The sequence below is a fragment of the Corvus hawaiiensis genome, chromosome 9 (assembly GCF_020740725.1).
Source record: "Corvus hawaiiensis isolate bCorHaw1 chromosome 9, bCorHaw1.pri.cur, whole genome shotgun sequence".
In the NCBI taxonomy this organism is placed as follows: domain Eukaryota; kingdom Metazoa; phylum Chordata; class Aves; order Passeriformes; family Corvidae; genus Corvus; species Corvus hawaiiensis.
This window is the reverse complement of record NC_063221.1, coordinates 27,625,677-27,646,443: the sequence shown is the minus strand read 5'-3', so window position 1 is coordinate 27,646,443 and position 20,767 is coordinate 27,625,677. Positions and strand designations below refer to the sequence as shown.

The following is a 20,767-nucleotide window of genomic DNA, read 5'->3' as shown; positions in this document are numbered from 1 at the left end:
TACTTTTATTCTGTTACTTTGGTATCTTAAGAGACTCAAAATGAATAAAAGCCCAGTATCTGAAGGGAAAATAACCTTGTCATTTGAGGAATCAAAGATTTTGAAATTGCCCAAGAGACAGAAATCAAAGATATTTTGATCTTGCAACATTCAAAATATCGAGTACATCTTGTTACTTTTAAGTATCTTTAGAATTTAAAAGTTAAAAGTGCTGACACAAATTTGTATGAAGTTAAAATAACTTAAACCATCTTCTTTTTTTTTCATCTTCCATAAATCTTTTATTGGTGGTTCAAAATGAAGCATATGCTTCCAGAACATGTATCTCATGGTTGGTATCCTCCAAGGAAACCAGATGGCAAAACTCATAAATCCTTTTCCCTTCTGCTCTTTGACAGTCCCAGTCAAGAAAGTTATGAGGCCAGAAGATCAGGTTTATGTCCTGTTGTTATAAAAACATTTCCTTTGTGCATCCAATGTGGTTTCAATTTTCTCAAAGCCCATAGTGGCAAATAGCAGTTTAGTGAGATATTACATGCAGAAGGCTATTGGAAGAACATACACCACATTCCCTACTTCATTGGGAGGCACTGGTGTATTATTTCACACTAGAGCAGATGAGATCAGAAGCACTTTGGGGTTTTGATGCACAGTACCAGACAGCTACGGAGTTTAAATTTCATCACTATCAAACAAAAAGATGTCACTCCCAAACAGTAGACAAGGATTTTGTCTTAACAAGTTGAAGTATAACCACAGACAAAACTGACATGGTAGGTAAATATTTTAGGCCTCTTCTGCAAATGGAAGGTATAATCTGTCTGCTGCCTTAATATCAACAGCATGGTTAAAGAGTTTTGAAATTCTTTTGATCACTCATCTTAAAGAACCCTCACAAGATGAAAAGAAATCATTATCATTAATGTTCATGATTTCAAGACTGAAAGCTTGAAAGAACTGACAACCTGAATATGACAGTTATGATTGTGTTGGTTGTTCTTAAGACTTCTGGGGAAATAAAATGTGCAATTAGAGCTCTTTGATTACCTGAAGGAAGTTCAACACTTCACAATTTAGTGCTCCCAACTGAAATACTACTGGAAAATTTTAGTTTGCTTCACAAGAAATATTCCAACATGCTTTGATGAAGAATCTGCAAAACAATTGTGGATGTTTATTTCAATTCATTTCAGTGTACACCGTTCCCAGTGAAAACAGCTGTTAAAATCTGAACTTCCCTACAAAAATTCACTTTTAATTATTAACTTCACCTTTTATTAGAAAATTCTCCCCTCAAAATAATTTCAAGATTCACAAGAATCTTCTGAGGAAACAAAGGTGGGGGGAAAGATAAATTAAGAAAAATACAACACAAATGTCAGATTTTATTGAGGTACTGCATTCACATTGGTTTGTGCACTGAACAGTCACATTTGGCTAAACACAACCATGTTCATGACATGAAGACACCACACTGAGATGGCATGTGGGGAAAGCTTAAAATAAAGCTTGGTCAACATGGTGTGCCAAATTCTGCTCTGCTTGACAACTGAGTTATCTCACTGGAATTGCACAGGCTAGAGACAACAACTTGCATGAAAATGATTGACAGCAGTAGCTGATATGTGCAAATCAAAACACACAACTTCTCAGTACAGCAACCATAAACAAATACATCCTGGCACAGCTTCAGATTGGCCTCTGGTTATCAACAGTGGTTGTAAGAGCCAGGAAAACACCTCTGGAAGAGTGAATCAGGTTCTTGTGGCTCACAGTCACAGGCCATCCTTGTGGCTTAGGAAATCTTTTGAAGCCACTTGGCTCTGTCAACAGCTTGTTTTGGTGGGGGCTCTGTGAAGGATGCAGCTCTGTATCTGCAAAATACCAATAATGGTTAAGAATTAGACTGAACAGGGAAGATTTTTTTCCTACAAAAAAATCCAGAACAAACCACACAGCTCAATCCATTTCACTGGCATTACTTCTTTCCAAGTATCTCATTATATTCCTAGCCTTTATCAGGTGAAGAACTGCACCTCTAAAGGGCACTATTACAGCTATGAAACACTAAGTGCCTCCTCTGGGAGTGTTTGTGGATGGGTAGCTCTTCTGCTGCTCCTCTATTGTGCAAGTGAGGATTTCCCCTTGCATGTGATAAAGGCCCAAGGCACAGGGGTGTTAAAACAAAACAAAAAAGATTTTGTAGATAAAGACAGTCATTCATCTAACATTTCTATGCGGTGCTTCCTGGAAAATGCACCACTCATACCTGCATTAAACCAGGCATTGAATTTCTTCTGAATGATAGACATACGATGCGTGCCTTTAACCTTGAAAGACACCAGAATATATTCCAAACTACACTTGAGGAATTTTGATACAAATAAATTGCTCTACTGCTCATTAAAGCAGGATTGATTCCGAGGTAAAGCACAACAGCTGTTGTTACAGATGGGTTTAGAAGCAAATGCTTGTCTGGATATGCAAAAAAATGGACATGCACTGAAGTCTGGCTGGATAATTTCAACTAACTCAGCTACTGACAGAAGTTCTAAAGCATGAAATCTTGGATTCAAGGCAGATGGCAACTAGCAGCAAGAGCATTCTAACCAGCAAAGAACATCACCTCAGTACTGGTTCACTGAGAGGAATGATGCTCATCTGAATTATCAGTGATATTTTTTGTAGATTCTAAGTTATTTTCCCCTGAAGGCTCTGAGGATGGTTACTCATTCCCGATGAACTTCAATTAAAACTGAGACATAGATGTAAACTTGTATTTGTACCCTCCACCAGCACTGCCATCTGGCTGACAGCAGTGTGCCCTGGCAAACTGAGGAGGCAAACCCCACCCTGGGGTGTGTCAAACACCAAAACCAGCCAGTCAGAAGAGAGGATTATCCTGCTGTATTGAGGCTTGGTGCATCCTCACCGTGAATGCAGTGCGCAATTCTGGGCTCGGCAATTTAAGAAGGATGTTAAGGTACTCGAAAGCATCCAGAGGAGACTAAAAAAGCTGGAGAAAGGGCTGGAAGGACAGCTGGATAGAGTGTCCCATAAGTAGTGGCTAAGGACTTTGAGATTGTCTAGTTCAGGTACAAGGAGGCTGCAGGGTGACCTCACTGCTCTGTTCAGCTTCCTGAGGAGGGGAATGTGGAGAGAATGGTGAGGTGCTGGCACAGGTTGCCCAGAGAAGCTGTGGATGCCACATTGCTGGAAGTGTTCAAGGCCAGGTGGGATGGAGCTCTGAGCAGCCCAGTCTGGTGGAAAGTGTCCCTGCCTGTGACAGCAGGATTGGAAATAGATGATCCTGAAGGTCCCTTCCAACCCAAACCATTCTGTGATTCTCTGATCTCTTCTCCCTGGTATCCAGTGATAGGACGCATAGGAATGATTCAAAGCTCCATCCAGGGGAGGTTTAGACTGGACATTAGGAAGCATTTCTTTACTACTTAGTCAGCTATTCTTCTTTAGTTTTACTTGAGGATTTGGTTTCTCCTTTTTAACTACAGTACTTTGATTTTTCTTGTATTTCACTTTTTTTTATTATTTCAGAACATTTCTCGAGGGCACTGAGATAATTCTGAAAGGTAGTTTTAGCCCCAGAGTCTTGCAACCCTTCTCAGAGTGGTGTCATTCACAAATTTTATTCATGTGCTCTTTAGTCTTTCAGACAAGCTCTTACTACTCATCTGGGATAATGTACCAGACACTATCCAAGACATCCCTCTTCCCTCCAAAAATGCACTTAAAAATGAGTCACTGAAAACTTCTCTTTGACTGCATTTTCATTAAGATTTGTAATCACAGCCACTTGTTCCCACTCATCTGATAGGCAAAACTACCTTGACAAAGAGAGAAATTAGATTGGTTTGTCATGATCTGTCTTCAGATCTGAATCTGTATCAGATTTTTCTTGTGCATAGCTCAACTATTTAATAATTTAATATATTATCACTCTAAGTTAGAAGCAATGCCTCCAGCTGCCTAGTTCCTCTCCTTTTCCTTTTAAAAGCTAAGAGCTGTGTTTGCCCTTTTGCTGGAAAAGAGCACGCAAACAAGCTTGAATTGTATGCTGAACTACACCAGGCATAAGGGGTCCTGCTCCTAATTAAAACTCAGTGAATTTGGCAGAGGAAATATGCCTGCTAAAGGAAATCCAATTGGCACCTGTAGCTTTCTCACAGCAGAAATTTGTAGCTACTGATGGACTCTCTGGCTTAATGCTGCACTGTGAAGTGGCTCCCCTTGACAGGTGTGGGTATGAAATCTGCAACAAACACATGTGAAAAGCAGGGGACAAAAAACTATTAGAGACCTGGAATTTCTACCAACACTTAGCCATATTTGTGTTGAAGTTCAGAAAAGATCCTTGCCTCCCTTTCCATTTTCGCAGAAAGTTCCCAGCTTTTCCATTCTGAGTTGGGAAGTGAAAAGGCTCACAGGCTAAGGACATAGTTTTCCTACATTTAGCTCCAAATGAGGTCTCAAGTATTTTGAGTCTTCACTACAATGCCAGGCTCATTTTGCCTACAAAAAGAGTTGGGTAATTAATCCACAAAAAAAGCTTCCAAATTTTTTGGTCTTTATATAATGCATGCATTCAAACCCTACACAAGTCCTTTGCAGCTGCCTCTCAGTTCTCTCCCTGTAAGCAATAGTGATTAGCAGGCACCCTATAAACATCAGCTCCTCCACCACGACAGAAAAGCAGGCAAACAAAAGCATGAGGAAACAAGAGGCTCATGGCTTTCAGAAAGCAATGCCACATTCACAGACCTCAGCTCATCTCAGTACTTGGCGCCTGCCTCAGATATTTTTGGATTTTCTCACTACAGACGGCTTTCTGACTGCAGGATCCGTTTTAGTCTTCCCATGGCATTTTTCTCCCACAAGCCTTTTCATTTGCAACAGCAGAAAAAAAAAACGTGTGGAGGTGGTTAGGAGTTCTGAAATGAGTTTTGTTACACTTCAGTATTTTTATAAGGAAAAGGAGCCAAAATCAAGTTGTTATGCCGATAAAGAGCTCTGAGAAAGATGCATTTGCACTTGAGATGCACAGGGTGGCTTTTTTTAAGGGTACAAGAGAAAATAGATGAAACAGGAAACTCTTGACTCATTTACTTTCCTGCTCATCTGAAAACAACTGCTGAGCAAACAGGACCACTTATTTTTCTTGTGACAGACATTGCTGATCTGCAGCTATTCTCACATTCTGTGGCTGTTCAGCCATGAGCTTTCACCCCCTGCAGAAAGTAAAATGCATGTTTCATGCCATCTGAAGTCCTTTGCTTTATTCATAAATTCCTCTTAAGTCTGAAGTACAACTCATCTCTATGTATCGGGGTACACTTTAAACACTATTTTGCATGGTCTGTGCCATAGGCAGTTCAACCTTCACACATGATTTCAGCATAAAAATCTGGTTTCTTGCAAGATAGCCCTCTGTAATTTTGTGTCAGAATTGACCTGGCACTCATTCCTGCATCCCCAGGAAGCAATGTATGACTAAACTGCCCACCAGAAACTTCACTGCTTTCACCCTTTGTCACACAGGAGCCTTTCTGGCAATTCATCACTGAAGAAACTCTTTTGAATAAGTTACAGTGTCTGCCTCCTTAGTAAGCTCTGGTGCACCCAGGACAGCTCAGGGAAAGGACAGTAACAGCATAAGGGGAATGTAATCTTCTCTGGCACATAACCATGATGGAGTATTCATGTACCAGTAAATCTAGAAGAGATTTGTCTGGGGAAGGACTCTGTCCAAGTCTCTGCAGATACATCCCTACAGCATCAGGGCAGTGTATAATCAAATCAGAGACAGTTTGCTAGTGCTTTTAAGAAAGTTAAAAACCCACATAAAGAATCATTTTATAAAATCCATGTAAAACAGAGTAGAGAGTATACAAATACAACAGAATGAGATGAAAATAAATGTTCTCATGGTACCTCTTTTCTTCACAGCATTGGTGGAATCCATTCAGTGCTTCTGTTTTTTAACATATTGAACTCCCTCTGGCCTCACTGTCTGTAAAACAAAGGCATTTTTAGAAGAACTAAGAGCATTATTCTTCCATAAGTTGCAAATAGTAATACATAGATATGCCCACTGCACTAGAAAAATCACAGTTACTGGAACCTTCTACAATTTTTAGAGGATGAGACAGATCAAAACCATTTCACTTCGCATTCCTGGGCCTCCGGGAGGCTGCAATTATTAATTTACTTGTGTTAAAAAGGAATAAACATCAAAGTGAAGAGCAGTTTAAGGTAGCAGCACTGTGGTATAAGTTGGACCTGTAGCAGGAAATCAGTCTCCTGAAAGAAATTGCATAAAATAATTCCCATATTCAAGAAAATAGACCAGAAATCTCAAACTTTCATCCCTTTCCAAACATAATCAGGCACTGTTGCTTTCAGTGCACCTTCATCCAGTGACCCCAAAGCTCTTTCTGTGTGTGTGGAGGCTCACAATACTTCTTTGATGCAAAGAAGTTTACCCACATTTTATAGAAAGATTAAAGTGATGACAGGAGCACATTAAAATATATTTAGTTAAGCATTTTGCCAGTTTCCCACAAAATCTTTAGTTCTGCACATCTCCCATCTTTTGAGCCTTTGGTTTTAAAGCTTAGTAGCACCTGAACATTGTTTGTCAGAGCACAGCTTCATAGTTTAATGTAAGTAATAGTTAAAATTCCACCAGCTAACTGATACAGACACCTGCTTGGAGCAGAAGGGCAGGAAGTTTTGAATCAGTTTGCCCAACTGATCAGAGTAACTAAAGCAAAGGCAGCCTGCAGTGGATCACTGCAGGAAGGGAGGAGAGAGATACTCTGCCAGTTTCCACTGATCCCTGCTGAAAGCTGAGAAAACAAAGCTCTAGAAGAAAAGACTTTCCTAACCACACTTTCAACTTAATTAATTTTCTTTCTTACCTGATATTCATTCTTTCATTCCCTTCCTACTTTCCTCATTCTGTTTCCAGTCCTTATTTTCTGCTACTATGCTTCCCATGCTAGTCCCCATATCCATGAACAGCAGGTCATACTTGGAGTCTCTCCTCCCTTTTCTCTGCCCTAAATCTCAACCCTGCACATGATTCCCCATCTGCCAGGCTCCCTCTCCATCCCTCTGCCCAAGCACCAGGCTTCTGCTCCCCAGCCCACCCACAGCCACAGCTCTGCTTCCTGGCCCCCAGGACTTTCTCCATCCCCTCCAGCGTTGCTGCCTCCCTGCTCTGCTGCTCTCAACTCCATCAGTCCCATCCCTCTTCCACATGCTCCCAGCAGCATTCAGCTCCTTGCAGTTTTCTCCTTTATCTACCAGCTCCAAAACCTCTCCCTGCTTTATCCTGTCATCTAATTCTCTTTATGGAGCTCATCAATCTTCCTCCCTGGCCTCCCTGTATTTCACATTACCCTCTAGTTCAACACTGGCTTTGACCTCATTTTCCACTTTCCCAAGCATGGGCCAACACAAAGAGTACAGAAAAGATGAACTTCACTGGGCAGGGTACTTTTCTCCAAGAAAGTGTGTGGGGAAGGGACTGAAAAACAGGTTCCCTATATCCAAAAGGGATGAAAAGTTGAGAATGCTAATATTTTAATTTAATAAGAAACTGAAACAAAGCAGATTGGGAAATGGAATTATTTGTTATTGAGGTGTTTTGAAAGCTGCATTTTATTTTGTTTGACTTGAAAAAGCTGCAGTTTGGTTTCAAAAATGCAAAAATAGGATTTGATAGTTTGACATTTTAAAAAATCTGTACAATGATATTTAAGCTAAGAACTTAGTTGAAAACAACTGAGTTATTTCAGCTGTGATAAAAAACAAACTCAAAAAGAAGGAAAAAAAAATCCTTATCAGTTACAGAGGAAGACACTTTAGTTTTGAAGCCTACAGCAGCTATGGGTATATTTGTAGTAAAAAACCTGACTCCTAATGAGCTGCAAAAATCTCACTGCTACAAGAAAGTCTGGGAAATTTAAAAGCTAAGGAGTTCAGTAAAGACATTTCAAAATGTAATCATTCCTAGTGATGTACTCTTCCACTAAATTTGAATTCCCAGCTCCAAAATGGAAATATTCTTCATTTCCTAAAGAGGAAAAAAAAAATAGTCTTTTTTTTTTTAAACAGTTGAGGCCATTTGGCTGATATTTCCCCATACAGCAATCTGAAGTAGATGACTGACAAAGATAAAACTAGCCTAACTGGGGAAAATTTAAAGGCAGCTACAAGAACACCACGCAGTTGAAATTACTCCTAAACCTAAAAGGCAAAGTTATCAAGGCACACTCCAAAAGCCAAGCAGTGCATCTGAATTCACACAGCAGCTATCTGCTTTCACAACCAATAGTCAGATAATTGTACTGAGCTAAGAAGGACAATGTGTGAGAGTTTTGTGCTTTTTCATCAAAATACCTAAATATCTCATATATTTGAATCATGCCCCATGAGGAATCTTTAATTAAGGAGAGAAATAGAGACAGGAAAGTCATCTGGCTATTTTTCAAGCTGCGTTTTTCCTTATTATGAAATGAAACCATGAACTTTTGCATATTATGTCGTCACCGCTTTGCAAGAACAAGGAATTAATAACTTTTATTAAAGCACATTTTCCCCAGCACTTATGATTAATTTACAAGGCCACAGTTCTTTCACACTCCAACCCAAAGGTCCCTGCTGTCTGACTCTGAATGCAGAGGTCTTCCTGTGCTAAATTTTAAGGGAAAAATATTAGTTACTATCATAAAATGTAATTTGCTATTCATGCTTTGCAGTGGCATAGAACACCTCATCTCAAAGGTCTTTCCAGACCTGGCAGAAATACAGGGGCAACTCAGAAAATGTGTTTAAAAACTGTTTGGGTCACCAAGGTCAAGAGTCTCTCTCTACCTTTTATATCTCTGATGGCAAAGCCTGGTCTCAGGGGCCAGCAGAAGATGATCACTCCTGTCCCATCAGCTGCCTGGTCAAGGCAAGTGTATGTGCACCTTTCCCAGAGTCAGGAAGATGTGCCTCTGGATTTCCCCTTTTCTGACTGTTTACCACTCCTATCCTGACAATTATGCAGTATTTGCTCAGTCCTCCCTATCTCTAGCACTAGGGGGATATTCCAGCATTATTCACTCAGCCTTAACAAAACACTTGCAGTTGTGACTTCCTAGTTCCCCATATTTTGAAGGGGATAAACCTTTGGCACAAAGAGAAGCTTTTTATTAGAAGAAGCACAAAGCACATGACCGAATTCCCTTTCACCTTGAATAAATATATAATGTTTGCATATTCAGGCCTTGGATTTCTTTGAGGCCTTTTTTTACCACTGTTACAGTTCTCCAGCCCTCAAATGGGAGAAACAAAAACATGTACTATGAGTTAAATGAAAAATACTTTCTCTTAGAAAGAGCTTAACAAGCAACTGAAATGAAGGATCTTCTTGTTTGTCTGTATCTACTGTGGATCAACTCTGCACTCTACACTAGGATACTACAACTAGAAATGTCTAACTCCAGGAACATTTAAGTAGTTCTTCCTTGTCTATGCCAGTGACTGAGCTCATTTCTCCTGAAATTCAGTGCTCAGATTAAAACGTAAATTTTTGCTAGGGCTAGAACATCCTTAGCTAACTCAGGAACCCAACCTGTAATATTGGATGCTGATGCTATGAAAGACCATTTGTTAAAGGCTAAACAGAGGCAAATTCCAGTTGATATGCCTTTTGTAGAATCAGAAACCTTAATAAAGGGCTTCATATTCACTTTATTGTTAGATTTATCATCGATCTTTAAATTATTTCTGTAAAAATTCAACCATTCCACTTCTGTATTTAGGAGATCTTAGATAAGCCCACAGAACAATGACCAACTTCTACTATTATGTGAGGTAGGAAAGGCATAAAATAATCAATTTTATGTTTAATGAGATACAAAACTCCAACTGAGCTGATGTATTATGGGTGAAATTGAATATAATAAAAAATATTGCTTTCAAAAATGAGTGCTGTGTGAGTGCTCCAGGGAAACAGATGTTGCACAGCACCTGAAGTGTGCCATAGCCTTCATCTAAAGGCAAAATTGTGCTAGTTCAGAAAAAGCTTTGTTGAACTGAGTTCACAGTTAAAACTCAGTCCTCAGGCCTGCAGTTTTCTGAAGCACTTAAAAACTAATTTAATTTTTAAATTTGTTTTCATTGCCTATATACGGTTATTCTGAACTCTCAGAAGAACTGAAAGATGAGGAGAGAGGCTGCTTTTATTTTCCCCAGGCATGCAAGCAGCTAACCAGCCATCTCATCAGACACTCAGCCCTTGCATGACTTCCACGCCAAAGAAACCCAAGTATCACGAAGGCAAGCACTCAGGCTTGTCAGTGAAATCCTAAAACATTTCCAAAGATCTCTCAACCTTGGCAAAGCAACTGGCTTTCAATTTCCAGCAACCCACCTCACCAACAGCCAAAGCTATCAGAATTTAGATGTGAAATAATTGTCATTCGAAACAGACAAAGAAACAGAATAATAAAAGTGGAAAACACAGGATGAGAGCAAAGTCAAAGCTCTGTTTAAATACAAAGGAATTTGTCCAAGCAAAGCTCCAAACTACACAGGAAATGGCTGGGAAAAAGCAAAGATCCCTCAGCTTCCCAGCCTTGTAAGGTTGGAATTGTGACTTGGAATGCCTACATGAATGCTGGGTCATGAGTGGGGGAACTTGGGATGCTGTTCACCTCATGATAGGAAGCAAGGAACAACATTTACTGCCCAAGCAGGATGTGGGTTTGCAGCAGGGTTCGAGTCCGTACAGAAAGATGGAATTGCTTGGTAGCATTGGTGCAGTAGCACCTGCCTCCTTCCCAGCTCCCCACATGCAAAACATGTCTGGCACAAAAATAAAAGGCATGAGAAATACAGCACTGCTGTCCTGGCAATGGATTAGGAGCTGATGCCATAGCAGGAAAGCCTGAGGGAAGAAGTTAAACAGCAACACATTCAAAAACATAATGCCAGTTTATAATAAAACACAATCATCTTGTAGAAGAGCACGAGAGCATTTTGTTCATCCCACCCAAGAGTTTATTTAAGCTGTTCTAGGTAGCAGGTCTTAATTCCACTCTCTCTCCAGGACAAGTGTGAAGTTTTCAATTTGCAGATTAGTAGCAGTTTGCTGAATGTGTGACTTCAGCAGCTTGCTCATCTCGTACAGCTACACACGGAGGCTTTGCAGTTCTGACAGCTCTATGAACCACTTTTAAACCAAAGCCTGCATTCTCCAGAGAACAAAATTAGACACAGGAAGCTTGGTACGAAGTGGATTGTGTTAACTAGACACTCAGGAGGGGGCCTACTGCTCTAAAATAGGCTATAATTACAGTAACTCACTGGTCATTTACTGCCATGCAGGTATAGAAGCATTTTAAACTAACAACTAAAAAGAAAATTTGAGCTGAGGGGACTTTTGTCCAAGAATTCTTCCCCTTTTTCAACCTGTTGAACTTTCAATGCCTAAATAAGTACAACATTCCTTTTATTTCCTATGACTTTACTGGTTGAACTGCTGAAGAGGTTCATTTAAATATGTAGGAAGTCCAAGACAAAGGGTGAAACTTATCACACCCCATCTTGCAAACGAGACTTGCAGTCAGATTTCACAAATGTAGTGAACTGGAGCAGCAGCAGCAGTTTTCCCATGTGAGTGGGTTAGTGCTGACTACATGCACTATTCCTGCAGGCATTTGCCAACATAGTCTAGGCACAAAGATATAGACTACTGGTACTGGAACAAAGAGTCTTAGACTTCAAAGACTGGATCCTATGCCAGGAAGAAAGCAAAAAAGAAGAATGACCTCTCTCTGCCACAAGAAAATACACTTAAAATCTCTCCTGAGATTCTTATCCCTAGAATGAATCACTACTATATGTTTATGTACTCTTGACGGGAAATCCAGAGCAACTAAGTCAGTAAGTCTCTTTCTGATAAAGGGGCTTATTTTTTGCACCTTAACTCAGTATTGCAAACTTTTACACTCTTCCTACTACTAAATAAATACACTGAGCTTGTGCTAAATGTTTTGAGTTTGGTACAGATTTCACAGAGCAGGTAAAACAGCAGGATAGCTTGATTACATTTTGACATCCCCGTCAGAAAGAAAATACACACTGTTGGATCCCTCCACATCCATTTAAAGACAGAGTAAGGCTTTTCCTCTGCAGGTGATAATGCACATCAATAACAACTGGTCTTACCTGCCATCTGTAAGCTTAAACCAGTATCCAGTTTGCTGCGTGGCTTGGTGCTGATAAACAAATAACAGAGAACACACACAGTGATGATAAAAGCAAAGAGGACCACTGCTGCTATTGACAGGCCCACGAGTGCTCCAACACTAAGAGAGAAAAACAAAGAAATTAAGTGTACAAACAGCCTGGGGTATCCATTAAAACAATGGTCAAGATGATGTCTGGAGTTTATTTGTAGTCAGGCATGGGAGTAACTGTGTATTTCACTGTAAACAGAAGTTTAGAGCTCAATACTTCAATTGCATAAACCACAGTTATTTCACTGCCCTCAGAAGGGTCAGTGTCATTACACAGTAGTTGAATATCTGGCCTTCAATGACATTTCCTGCATACTACTCCCGAGTCTGATTTAAAGCATATTTATGAAAATCAGAAATAACTTCACGCAGTAACTGACATCAGTGAGATCAAGAAGTTCTTCAGTGCAATACATAATCCTAGATAAACAAAATATCAAATGCACACACAGAGGGTGATTCTAGAGCTCCGGGAAACTCAAGCAACATGACTATTAAAGCTGTATTTTCAGTCTGAAATGCCATTTTTATAGTATACAAAACATGCAAGCCATGTTATTGAATTCTGTTAGCGGCTCTTCAGAGCAGGGTGGAGTACTGTGATCACTGTTGTGCCTTTCTGTTAATGCAATAAATCTCCCATCAGGACTGGAGAAATTCTCCCATGATCTTTGCCACAGTAAAAGGAAAACTAAAGCTGAATTAGTTTACTCACAATATCAAAGGCATCAAAGAGGCAGGAATTAATTACTCTGGAGGCCTAAGATACAGTACTATATGTAGATTTTATCAAGGTACTACTCCTGCAGGATAAAAGCTACTTTACACATCTCCCATAGGCATACAGTGAGGCAGTATACGTATATACAGAAATCTCTCCTGATTTCCAACCCTTATTTTCAAGTCTTTCCTAATATAAAAGTCTCATGATGAAATAAAGGACCCAATACAATACAGTCTAGCTATCATTTCCTACTCTCCCGGGCCATTTAATGCCTTCCATGTTCCAGTCCTCTATTCTACAGTCCATGCCAAAGTTCCTGACTTCTGGTGAAATTAAACAGCAGCCTTTTGGTCACAGATGAGGAGTCTGAGGACTGAGAATCCCTATATTACTGCTCTGGTATATTTGCAATTTTGACAGACGTCAAAAGGTCAGAAGAGAGATGAATGTCTTGAATTCTACAAGCTCCATCCTTCAGTCATAAAAATGCCTTTATATATCACTGCTATCAGGGAGAAGTCAACTCTACTGTGGCCTTGCAGGAAGATGAGAAGAACTGTGCCTTGGGATGTTTTTATGAATTTTACATTCAAGCTACTGCAAAGCTTTTCTACAAGCTCCCACAGCACCAGCACACAGATACGTCCACAGGAGAAACTCTTAAAAGCAGCAGGATGAGAACAGCAGATATCATTATGACTTTCACATGCAGTTTTCATTAGTTACTGGTCTGATTCAGTAATGAAGTTTGGGCAACATTTAGCTCCATGCATGGCTAAAATGATTTGTTACCAGCAAAATGGTTCTGGAAAGAAGAGTTTTACCCTTCTGAAGATTTTTCCTGGTATTTATCATCCTCATCAAATAGGATGTCCTTATGTATTCGTGCATATATGCACATATTAAGCAAATTTTTCCTTATTGTTTTTTGGCCCAAACAAAACTTGCAAGCAAGCAAGCAATATTCTGCTTACTATGGAATCTGAATATGACCTACAGCCAGAGATCTCACCTGTGCTCTGGCTTGATTTTTGCATTTTTACTTGGAACACCATGACCCAAATAGACAAAACAGAAGAAATACACAGGAGGCTGAATAGCCATAGAACCAAGTGATACAAACAAGATTCTTCAGAAACAATTATTTGTGCTTTTTTGTCATGGCAGTACAAAACAGCCCTATTGTAAGATTCCATTTAAATTCCAGTGTGGGGTGCAGGACTAAGGAGGTTGTTCACCATTATCCAAACACTGAGCAGTCAGCTGCCCTAAAGCCAAATAGATCAAGTATATATCAAAGATTATACATTTTTCTGTTCAGGAATGTGTTACTTCTTGGTTGTAGCTCTCCTTCATGCAGTTGTAGATGATGATATGAACAATACAGTTGTGTATTGCACAGCACAATGCATCTTCAGTATCACTACACAACTTGTGTAAGATGCTTTGTGAGTTACAAAAGGCAAAGATAAGAAAAACCTGAGGAACTCTCCAGGTCAAAAACTCATCATAGGTTATGTGCTACAAGAAATGTTTCTCATGCTGCAGCAGCAACATGAGAAGATCTCACCACCATCACAAAACCAAGTAGATACTCTGATTGCACTTCCTGAATGAATCAGAAATCAGGACAATTTGTACTTACTCTTTTTAAACACACAATGTTTCGATACCAGATTGTTTTCAAAGTGCTGAAGCCATCAACCCACAGAGAAGGTATAATTACGTTCTATAAGATTAATTTTGAGTTAAAGTTTGGGGATGGAGGGTTGTGTCTTAATTTATCTTATTCAGAGAAATTTAATATGTCTTCCACAGCTCTGAATACTGATGTTTCTTAACCAGAACACAATCTTTTCTGTCTCTTTTACTAGTTATAGCTGTCAGAAACAAAATACCAAATAACTATAATCGCTGACCACTTTAACAATTACACTCCTCTGAAACTAAAGACAACCTTACAGCATATCCTCTAGATTCTACAGCAATTATTGTGGTGCTGCATATCTGCTTTAAAAAGCCCTTGCTAAAAGCATTTTGCGACCTTCCATTCTTTACCTTAAACACTATCTGCAGGCCACCCAGCAGTTACATGGTAACAGTCTAAAGGTCTCAGGGTCTCTGTCTTCAAGATCAGTCTTCTGACAGCAGAGACATTAAACAAGCAAACTAAAAAGTCCCTCTTGCCCACAGCTGTGACCTCATTAGTGAGCAAAACCGTTTTGCATTAACAACCCACTCAACCCCAAAGTGATGATCTGGTATAAAGATGGCAAAGAAGGCGTAGAGGTAACCCTGACATGAGCAATGTTAAATGTGGTGGGAGATCCAAACAGAACTCTCCCAAGTTACTTTCCACATAAAGTAGGAGCCATACCACACATGCTGTTACACTGAGTGCCACATCCAGGCCTGCAGCAGAGCCAAAGGCTTCACTCAGCAGAGAGGATCCACTCTGCCAGCAGCCTGCCCAGGGCTCCCCAGGCTGTGTCCAGAGAGCTGCTGAGTGGGTCATCAACTTGTCTGTCAGTGGATGTTCAGCATCACACACATACAGTTATTTTTAGTCCATAAAATTAGTCTATCCACACCAGTAACAGCCAGGAAAATTTAAATATTGGCTGAGCAGAGGCAGTATTGCCCACAGATAGACTAAAAGGAAGCTCATGAGTCACCCGGATCCGAGTAAATCAAATGTTCCCAATGCCATTGTTGCAGTGACGTGTTGTTCATAGTATTTGCAAAGCACACAGATAAATATTCTCAAGAAACTGGAAGAATGGGCATAGAGAAACAAAAGACTTGCTATTTTGGAAAGCCAAAACAGATGCCTGGAGGTCGGTACAGCCAAGCAAAGCTTGGCCTCAGTATTAGGCCACCATAGCTCTACGGGTATTAATTAAGAAAGCGTTCTGAGTAAAATCTATACTTGGCTTGACAGAATTTGAATCAAATATGTATTATTACACACAACTTAAAAGATACAGCTTTGGAATGGATATTATAATTCTATTTGATACTGAAAGATGCCATTAAATTTGCAAAATAAAACTTCACAGAAGAGTGACAAAAATGAACCTAAAATATTTTAAAACAAAGAGAAACCAAAAGGCTGACTGAACATAACTGCTGCAGTTCAGTACAAATATCACATGTTCAGCATTTCTCCCCTTCCATTCAGCTTGGGAGGTAAAGCAGATGTGCATGCACAGCACACTGCTCTGGAGGCTGAGCTGCTCAGTGTTCTGCTTGCTGGTGTTTTATAGCATCTGTGTTTTGTGGATTCAAAAGCTGAATAACCTTCTGATAAATTCTGCCTTTTCCTAGTGCTGCCTTCCCTGTTCCATGGGCTCCTGGCAGCTCTAAAAGACAGCAAAATGCATCCTTCCCTCTTCTTTGTGGAAATAAGTCCTTCAAGATCTATGATCTAACAAAAAAACCCAAACCAAACCAAAGAAAACCAAAATAAAAAAAACCCAAATCAACAAACAAAAAATCCAAAACAAAACAAAAAAAAAGGAACTATATTATTTGATTTTAAATAACAGGAAAAAATTTAAAAGAAAGGATAACTCATATATTAATAATACTATTAATTGCATACAGAAATTAATAATAGTATTAATTACATATAATAAATTCTGGGGGAAATATGAAATGTATCAGAGTTGCTCAATGGTCTATTATCTATGTAAGTCCAGCAGCTCCCAGTACAGCAGGTGTTAGGATGTTGTCAAATATTGCAGTTTTTGCAGAAGTGGGAGGGGGAAAGAGGGTTCCATGTTGCTAAGGGATAGGGCAGTGTCTGGTTCTAAACACAGTACAGGCAGTAGAGATTTGGCAAGAAAAAAGAAGAGGATAGGCCTGCAAGAGACTATTGCTTCAGGTTGCTAAGGCTGCTGGCTTCTCCATGAACTGCTTGCATCAGAGCTGGATGCCATGCCCCTCCCACAGCAGGAAAAACACAAGTGAAATGTGCAACAGTTTCCTGAAATTCTACCTGATGTGCTACCAAACTGAAGTAATCCCTGAGGTATCACCAACCAGTTGTGGTGCAGTCACTCACTGCTTTCAAATATCTGGGGGGAGGCAAGCAAATGAAGATTTAGGAAAATAAACCTAAAGCTCTGGAGTACAGCAAAACCTGAAACAATTCCCCCATCAGAGCTTCCAACTTCTTTCCCTTCCTCAATACATTCCACCTCCAGACTTACCTTGGCTGATTTGCCTAACTCTTGTTTAATTTTAAGTCTTAAGGGTTTCAAGTCTTTAAAGTGTGTCCTCAAGGGCTGAAGGAAGCATTTTAAGGATTATTTTAACATATGGTTGTTACCAACCAATACAAGTAACAGTCTAGTGATCACCAAAACATTCTGGGAGGCCAGAAAATGTTATTTTTATGTTCTACTTAAACTTCTAATTGAACTGTCATGTGAAAATGTATACAGTTTTCAAAATAATGAATATTAATATGTTTTCAGTGTGTTAATAACTAAAAATTACTCTATTTGTTACTGAAAACACTTACAGGAAGTGGTTCAATTCTAACCACTCAGTAACTTTGCTTGGAGAGGTAAATTGTATTTATTCACCTATTTTCTACAATGAATATAGTCAGTTATGGCAGAAGTTAAGCACAACCAAAACTCCACAAATTGCAATTTCCTTAAGTCCTTTTAACAGCTTAGGGCTACTGTAGAAAGAAGAAAAAAAAATCCTTAATTTTCAAAGTTTGGGCCCAAATTTCTGACTTAGGTGAAAGCTAAGCAGTTACTTCTCACACCCTACAAAATCTTTTTAAAGGAAAAACCTTCAGAGAGGCGCTTCATTAAAGCCTCTCCTGGGATTCAGTTCTTGGAAGTAGTTTTTTAAAAGATCAAGCTTTAAGAGTCTTCACTACAACATCCAGATGAGAGGTTGTTATGCCATGTTAACTTATTCCTTCAGTTCTTCTGCCATTTTGAGCAAGTTTACTGTGATTGAAACAGTCAAAGACTATGCAAAAATATAACATTAAAACAGTATGAGTATTTCATAGCAAAAGTGTAAAAAAGGACACTTGGACATGTCTTCTCACATCAGAGAAGCCAAATAATTCTGTGTCAGTCACAGCGGAAGATGCCTGGGAGATCCCCACACTCAGCCCACTCTTTGCACCAGACAAAGTAGATTTTAAATAATAATACATTAAATATTAGACCAGATAAATTAAACTAGTAAGTCCACAGTACTGGATAGCATTAACTCACGAGCCCTGAAGGAATTCACATGTGGAACTGCAGGGCTGCTGGCCGAGGTGCTGAGTGTGTCTGGTTGCACAATGCTGAATCGGAGCCTGGCTATGATCCCCAAGCCACGATGCCCCTGCTCACCTTCCCCGAATATGAGAGACAGGTCCTTTGATGCTAAAGCCTCCACCCCCAACCATCTCGTTACTATGCTCTACCCACAGGAAGCTGAAGGCACTTGCAGCTTCCTGACATAAAATCTTTAATGAAAGGATCAGCATTAGGATGAGGGGAAAACACTACCTTGTTAACCTGCTGAAGTCTATGAAGTGTCAATAGGCAGATGGATAAAGGAACCCAGAAGACAGAGTCAGATGTCTCAAAAAGCCTTTGGACAAAGCCCTGCACTGAATGTGGGGTTAAAAAGACTGAACTAATACAGGATTAGGGAAAGGTTTTGCCACAAATTTAAGGCTGCTTAAAAGCATAAGGAGCAAAGTGCAAGGCTAAGTGGTCTCTTTTCAGTGTAAAGAAAAGTCACTGAGACTGATTTTTATTCATATCTTCATCTATGACCTGGTGAAGAAGGAAATCTGAGTTCCTGATGATCCTAAGCCCCTACAAGCAATCAAATGCTGAGGGCAAGGAATGCTAGAAGACTTGCAGAAAACTGAGTGAATAGGCAAAAGTGATGTACCTGAGTTTCAGTGTACATAATGTAATGCATAAAGAACAAAACCAAGCCTACATAGCAATAAACTCAGAACAGACAGTTCTGAACTCGAGAAAAGTTTTAGAGTCTTCAGTGACAGCTCACTGAAATCATGGAGCCAATGTGAACTGGCAGCCAAAGACATCAACAGTACTTTGGCCACCAACAGGAAGGATTTTGTGAGCAAGACTGGAGGCAATATTTGGCCACTCTGTAGAACCTTGCCACACCCACGTCTTGGGCATGCAGCTCCAGATTATGCACCTCTAAGATCAGCCCTGTGGAGTGAAAAACAGTATGGATGAGATGCAACTGAAATAATTGGTGTGACATAGCATCTGCCTCAATGATAGTCCAGAAGCTGTTTGGTTTGGAAAGGCGAAAGCTGAGAATAGATGTACCAAATGCTCACAACATTTTAAACACTGGGCATAAACTGAACCTGCAATTGCTGCTCACCAAATCTCACAATCCTAATACTAGAGGGCACTCAGGAAAACTGGTAGGAAACAGTATAAAACAGATAAAATTACCTATCTTCAAACAGCAGGTAGCGACTGCTGCCACCAGCGCTGCAGAAGCAGACGGTATAAGCCAGCCCAGAAAGAGATTTGACAAAATAAGAATAACAAGTCCGTAAGAAACATAGCGGAAGCCCCATGCAGAGGTGTACTAACATGCTGACACGGCCAGTGTGGATGCTGTGGAGCCCGAGGAGAATCAGGCACAGAAAGCAGCCGGGCTGGCTGAGTGCAACTCTTCCTGCCGCTGCTGGAGATCCAGCCAGAGCCAGGCAAATACCTGCACTATCCCGGGAGAGTACCAGGCTCATCATCTGCGTCTTCCCAGTGGAAAGTTACGTAGTGCTTTATCTTACATGGAAAAGTAGCTCAAGTCACTGGGAACTTTATGCGCGCAGCATCCTACGCGCTCAGGCCCCGAGATAGCCGCTCCGCTCACACCCAAAGGGCGGGAGACGCTCCGGATGCTCTGCCTGAGGCACCGAGCGTTTCCCAGAGCTTCCTTACGAAGACCACGAGTTATTTCCTTCAGAAACTACCCTGGCAAGAGCAAAAGTCTCTCTGGGCTGAAGATGCAGCTCTACCGCTACTCTCGGCGGGACAAAGGCAGCCTTCAAGTGCCCGGCTACAAGTACCTCACAAACACACATCCGAGCGAGCTCGGGCGAACACGGGTCTCCCGCCCAGAGCCTCTACCGCGGAAGGCACCGCCGCTCCCCTACCTGAGCCACCACATGTAGCTGTGCTCGTAGGGGAAGAAGCTGTGGGGGTCATCGCAGCAGTACTTGACGTCCTGGAAGCCGCAGCAGAACACGGCGCGGGCGTCGCCGCCCGCCCGCGGGCAGCTGAACCCGCTCACTAGCACCTTGTCGGCGTTGAGGTAACTGCTGCACTCGGCGCTCATGGCGCGGCCGGCCGCCCGCTGCCCGCCCGGCGCCTCGGCTCGGCAGCACCCGGGCGGGAGAGAGGGCGAGGCGAGGCGAGGCAAGGCGAGGCGGCGGTGGCGGGCGGGGCCGGGCGGGCAGGGGCTGCGCCGGCGGCAGGGACCGCCGCGCCCACTGGCCCCGGGGCCGCCACAGGGCGGGAGCGGCGGGAGCCGCCCGCGCCCTCAGCGCGGGCAGGGGAGGGCGGGAGACCGCCGTGAGGGGCCGGCCACCCCCGGGCTGCGACCTCAAAGGCTGGCTCTTGGCTGTCCCTCAGCGCTGGGTCCCATGTTGAGGGGGGCTTTCGGGGGCTCGTCCTCACCCATAACCTGGGTGGGGTCTCAG

The 20,767-nt window shown here is 41.2% G+C and overlaps 1 protein-coding gene across 1 annotated transcript; it reads right to left on the bottom strand.

Annotated features, from left to right (window-relative positions):
- Nucleotides 1-1,365: 1,365 nt before the first annotated feature.
- SHISAL2A (shisa like 2A) lies at nucleotides 1,366-20,494 on the bottom strand. Its single transcript, XM_048313138.1, is given in 4 exon segments — nucleotides 1,366-1,803; nucleotides 1,805-1,874; nucleotides 12,244-12,383; nucleotides 20,222-20,494. Coding segments are annotated over 4 exon segments (420 nt in total). The 5' UTR covers nucleotides 20,404-20,494; the 3' UTR covers nucleotides 1,366-1,775.
- Nucleotides 20,495-20,767: the final 273 nt, after the last annotated feature.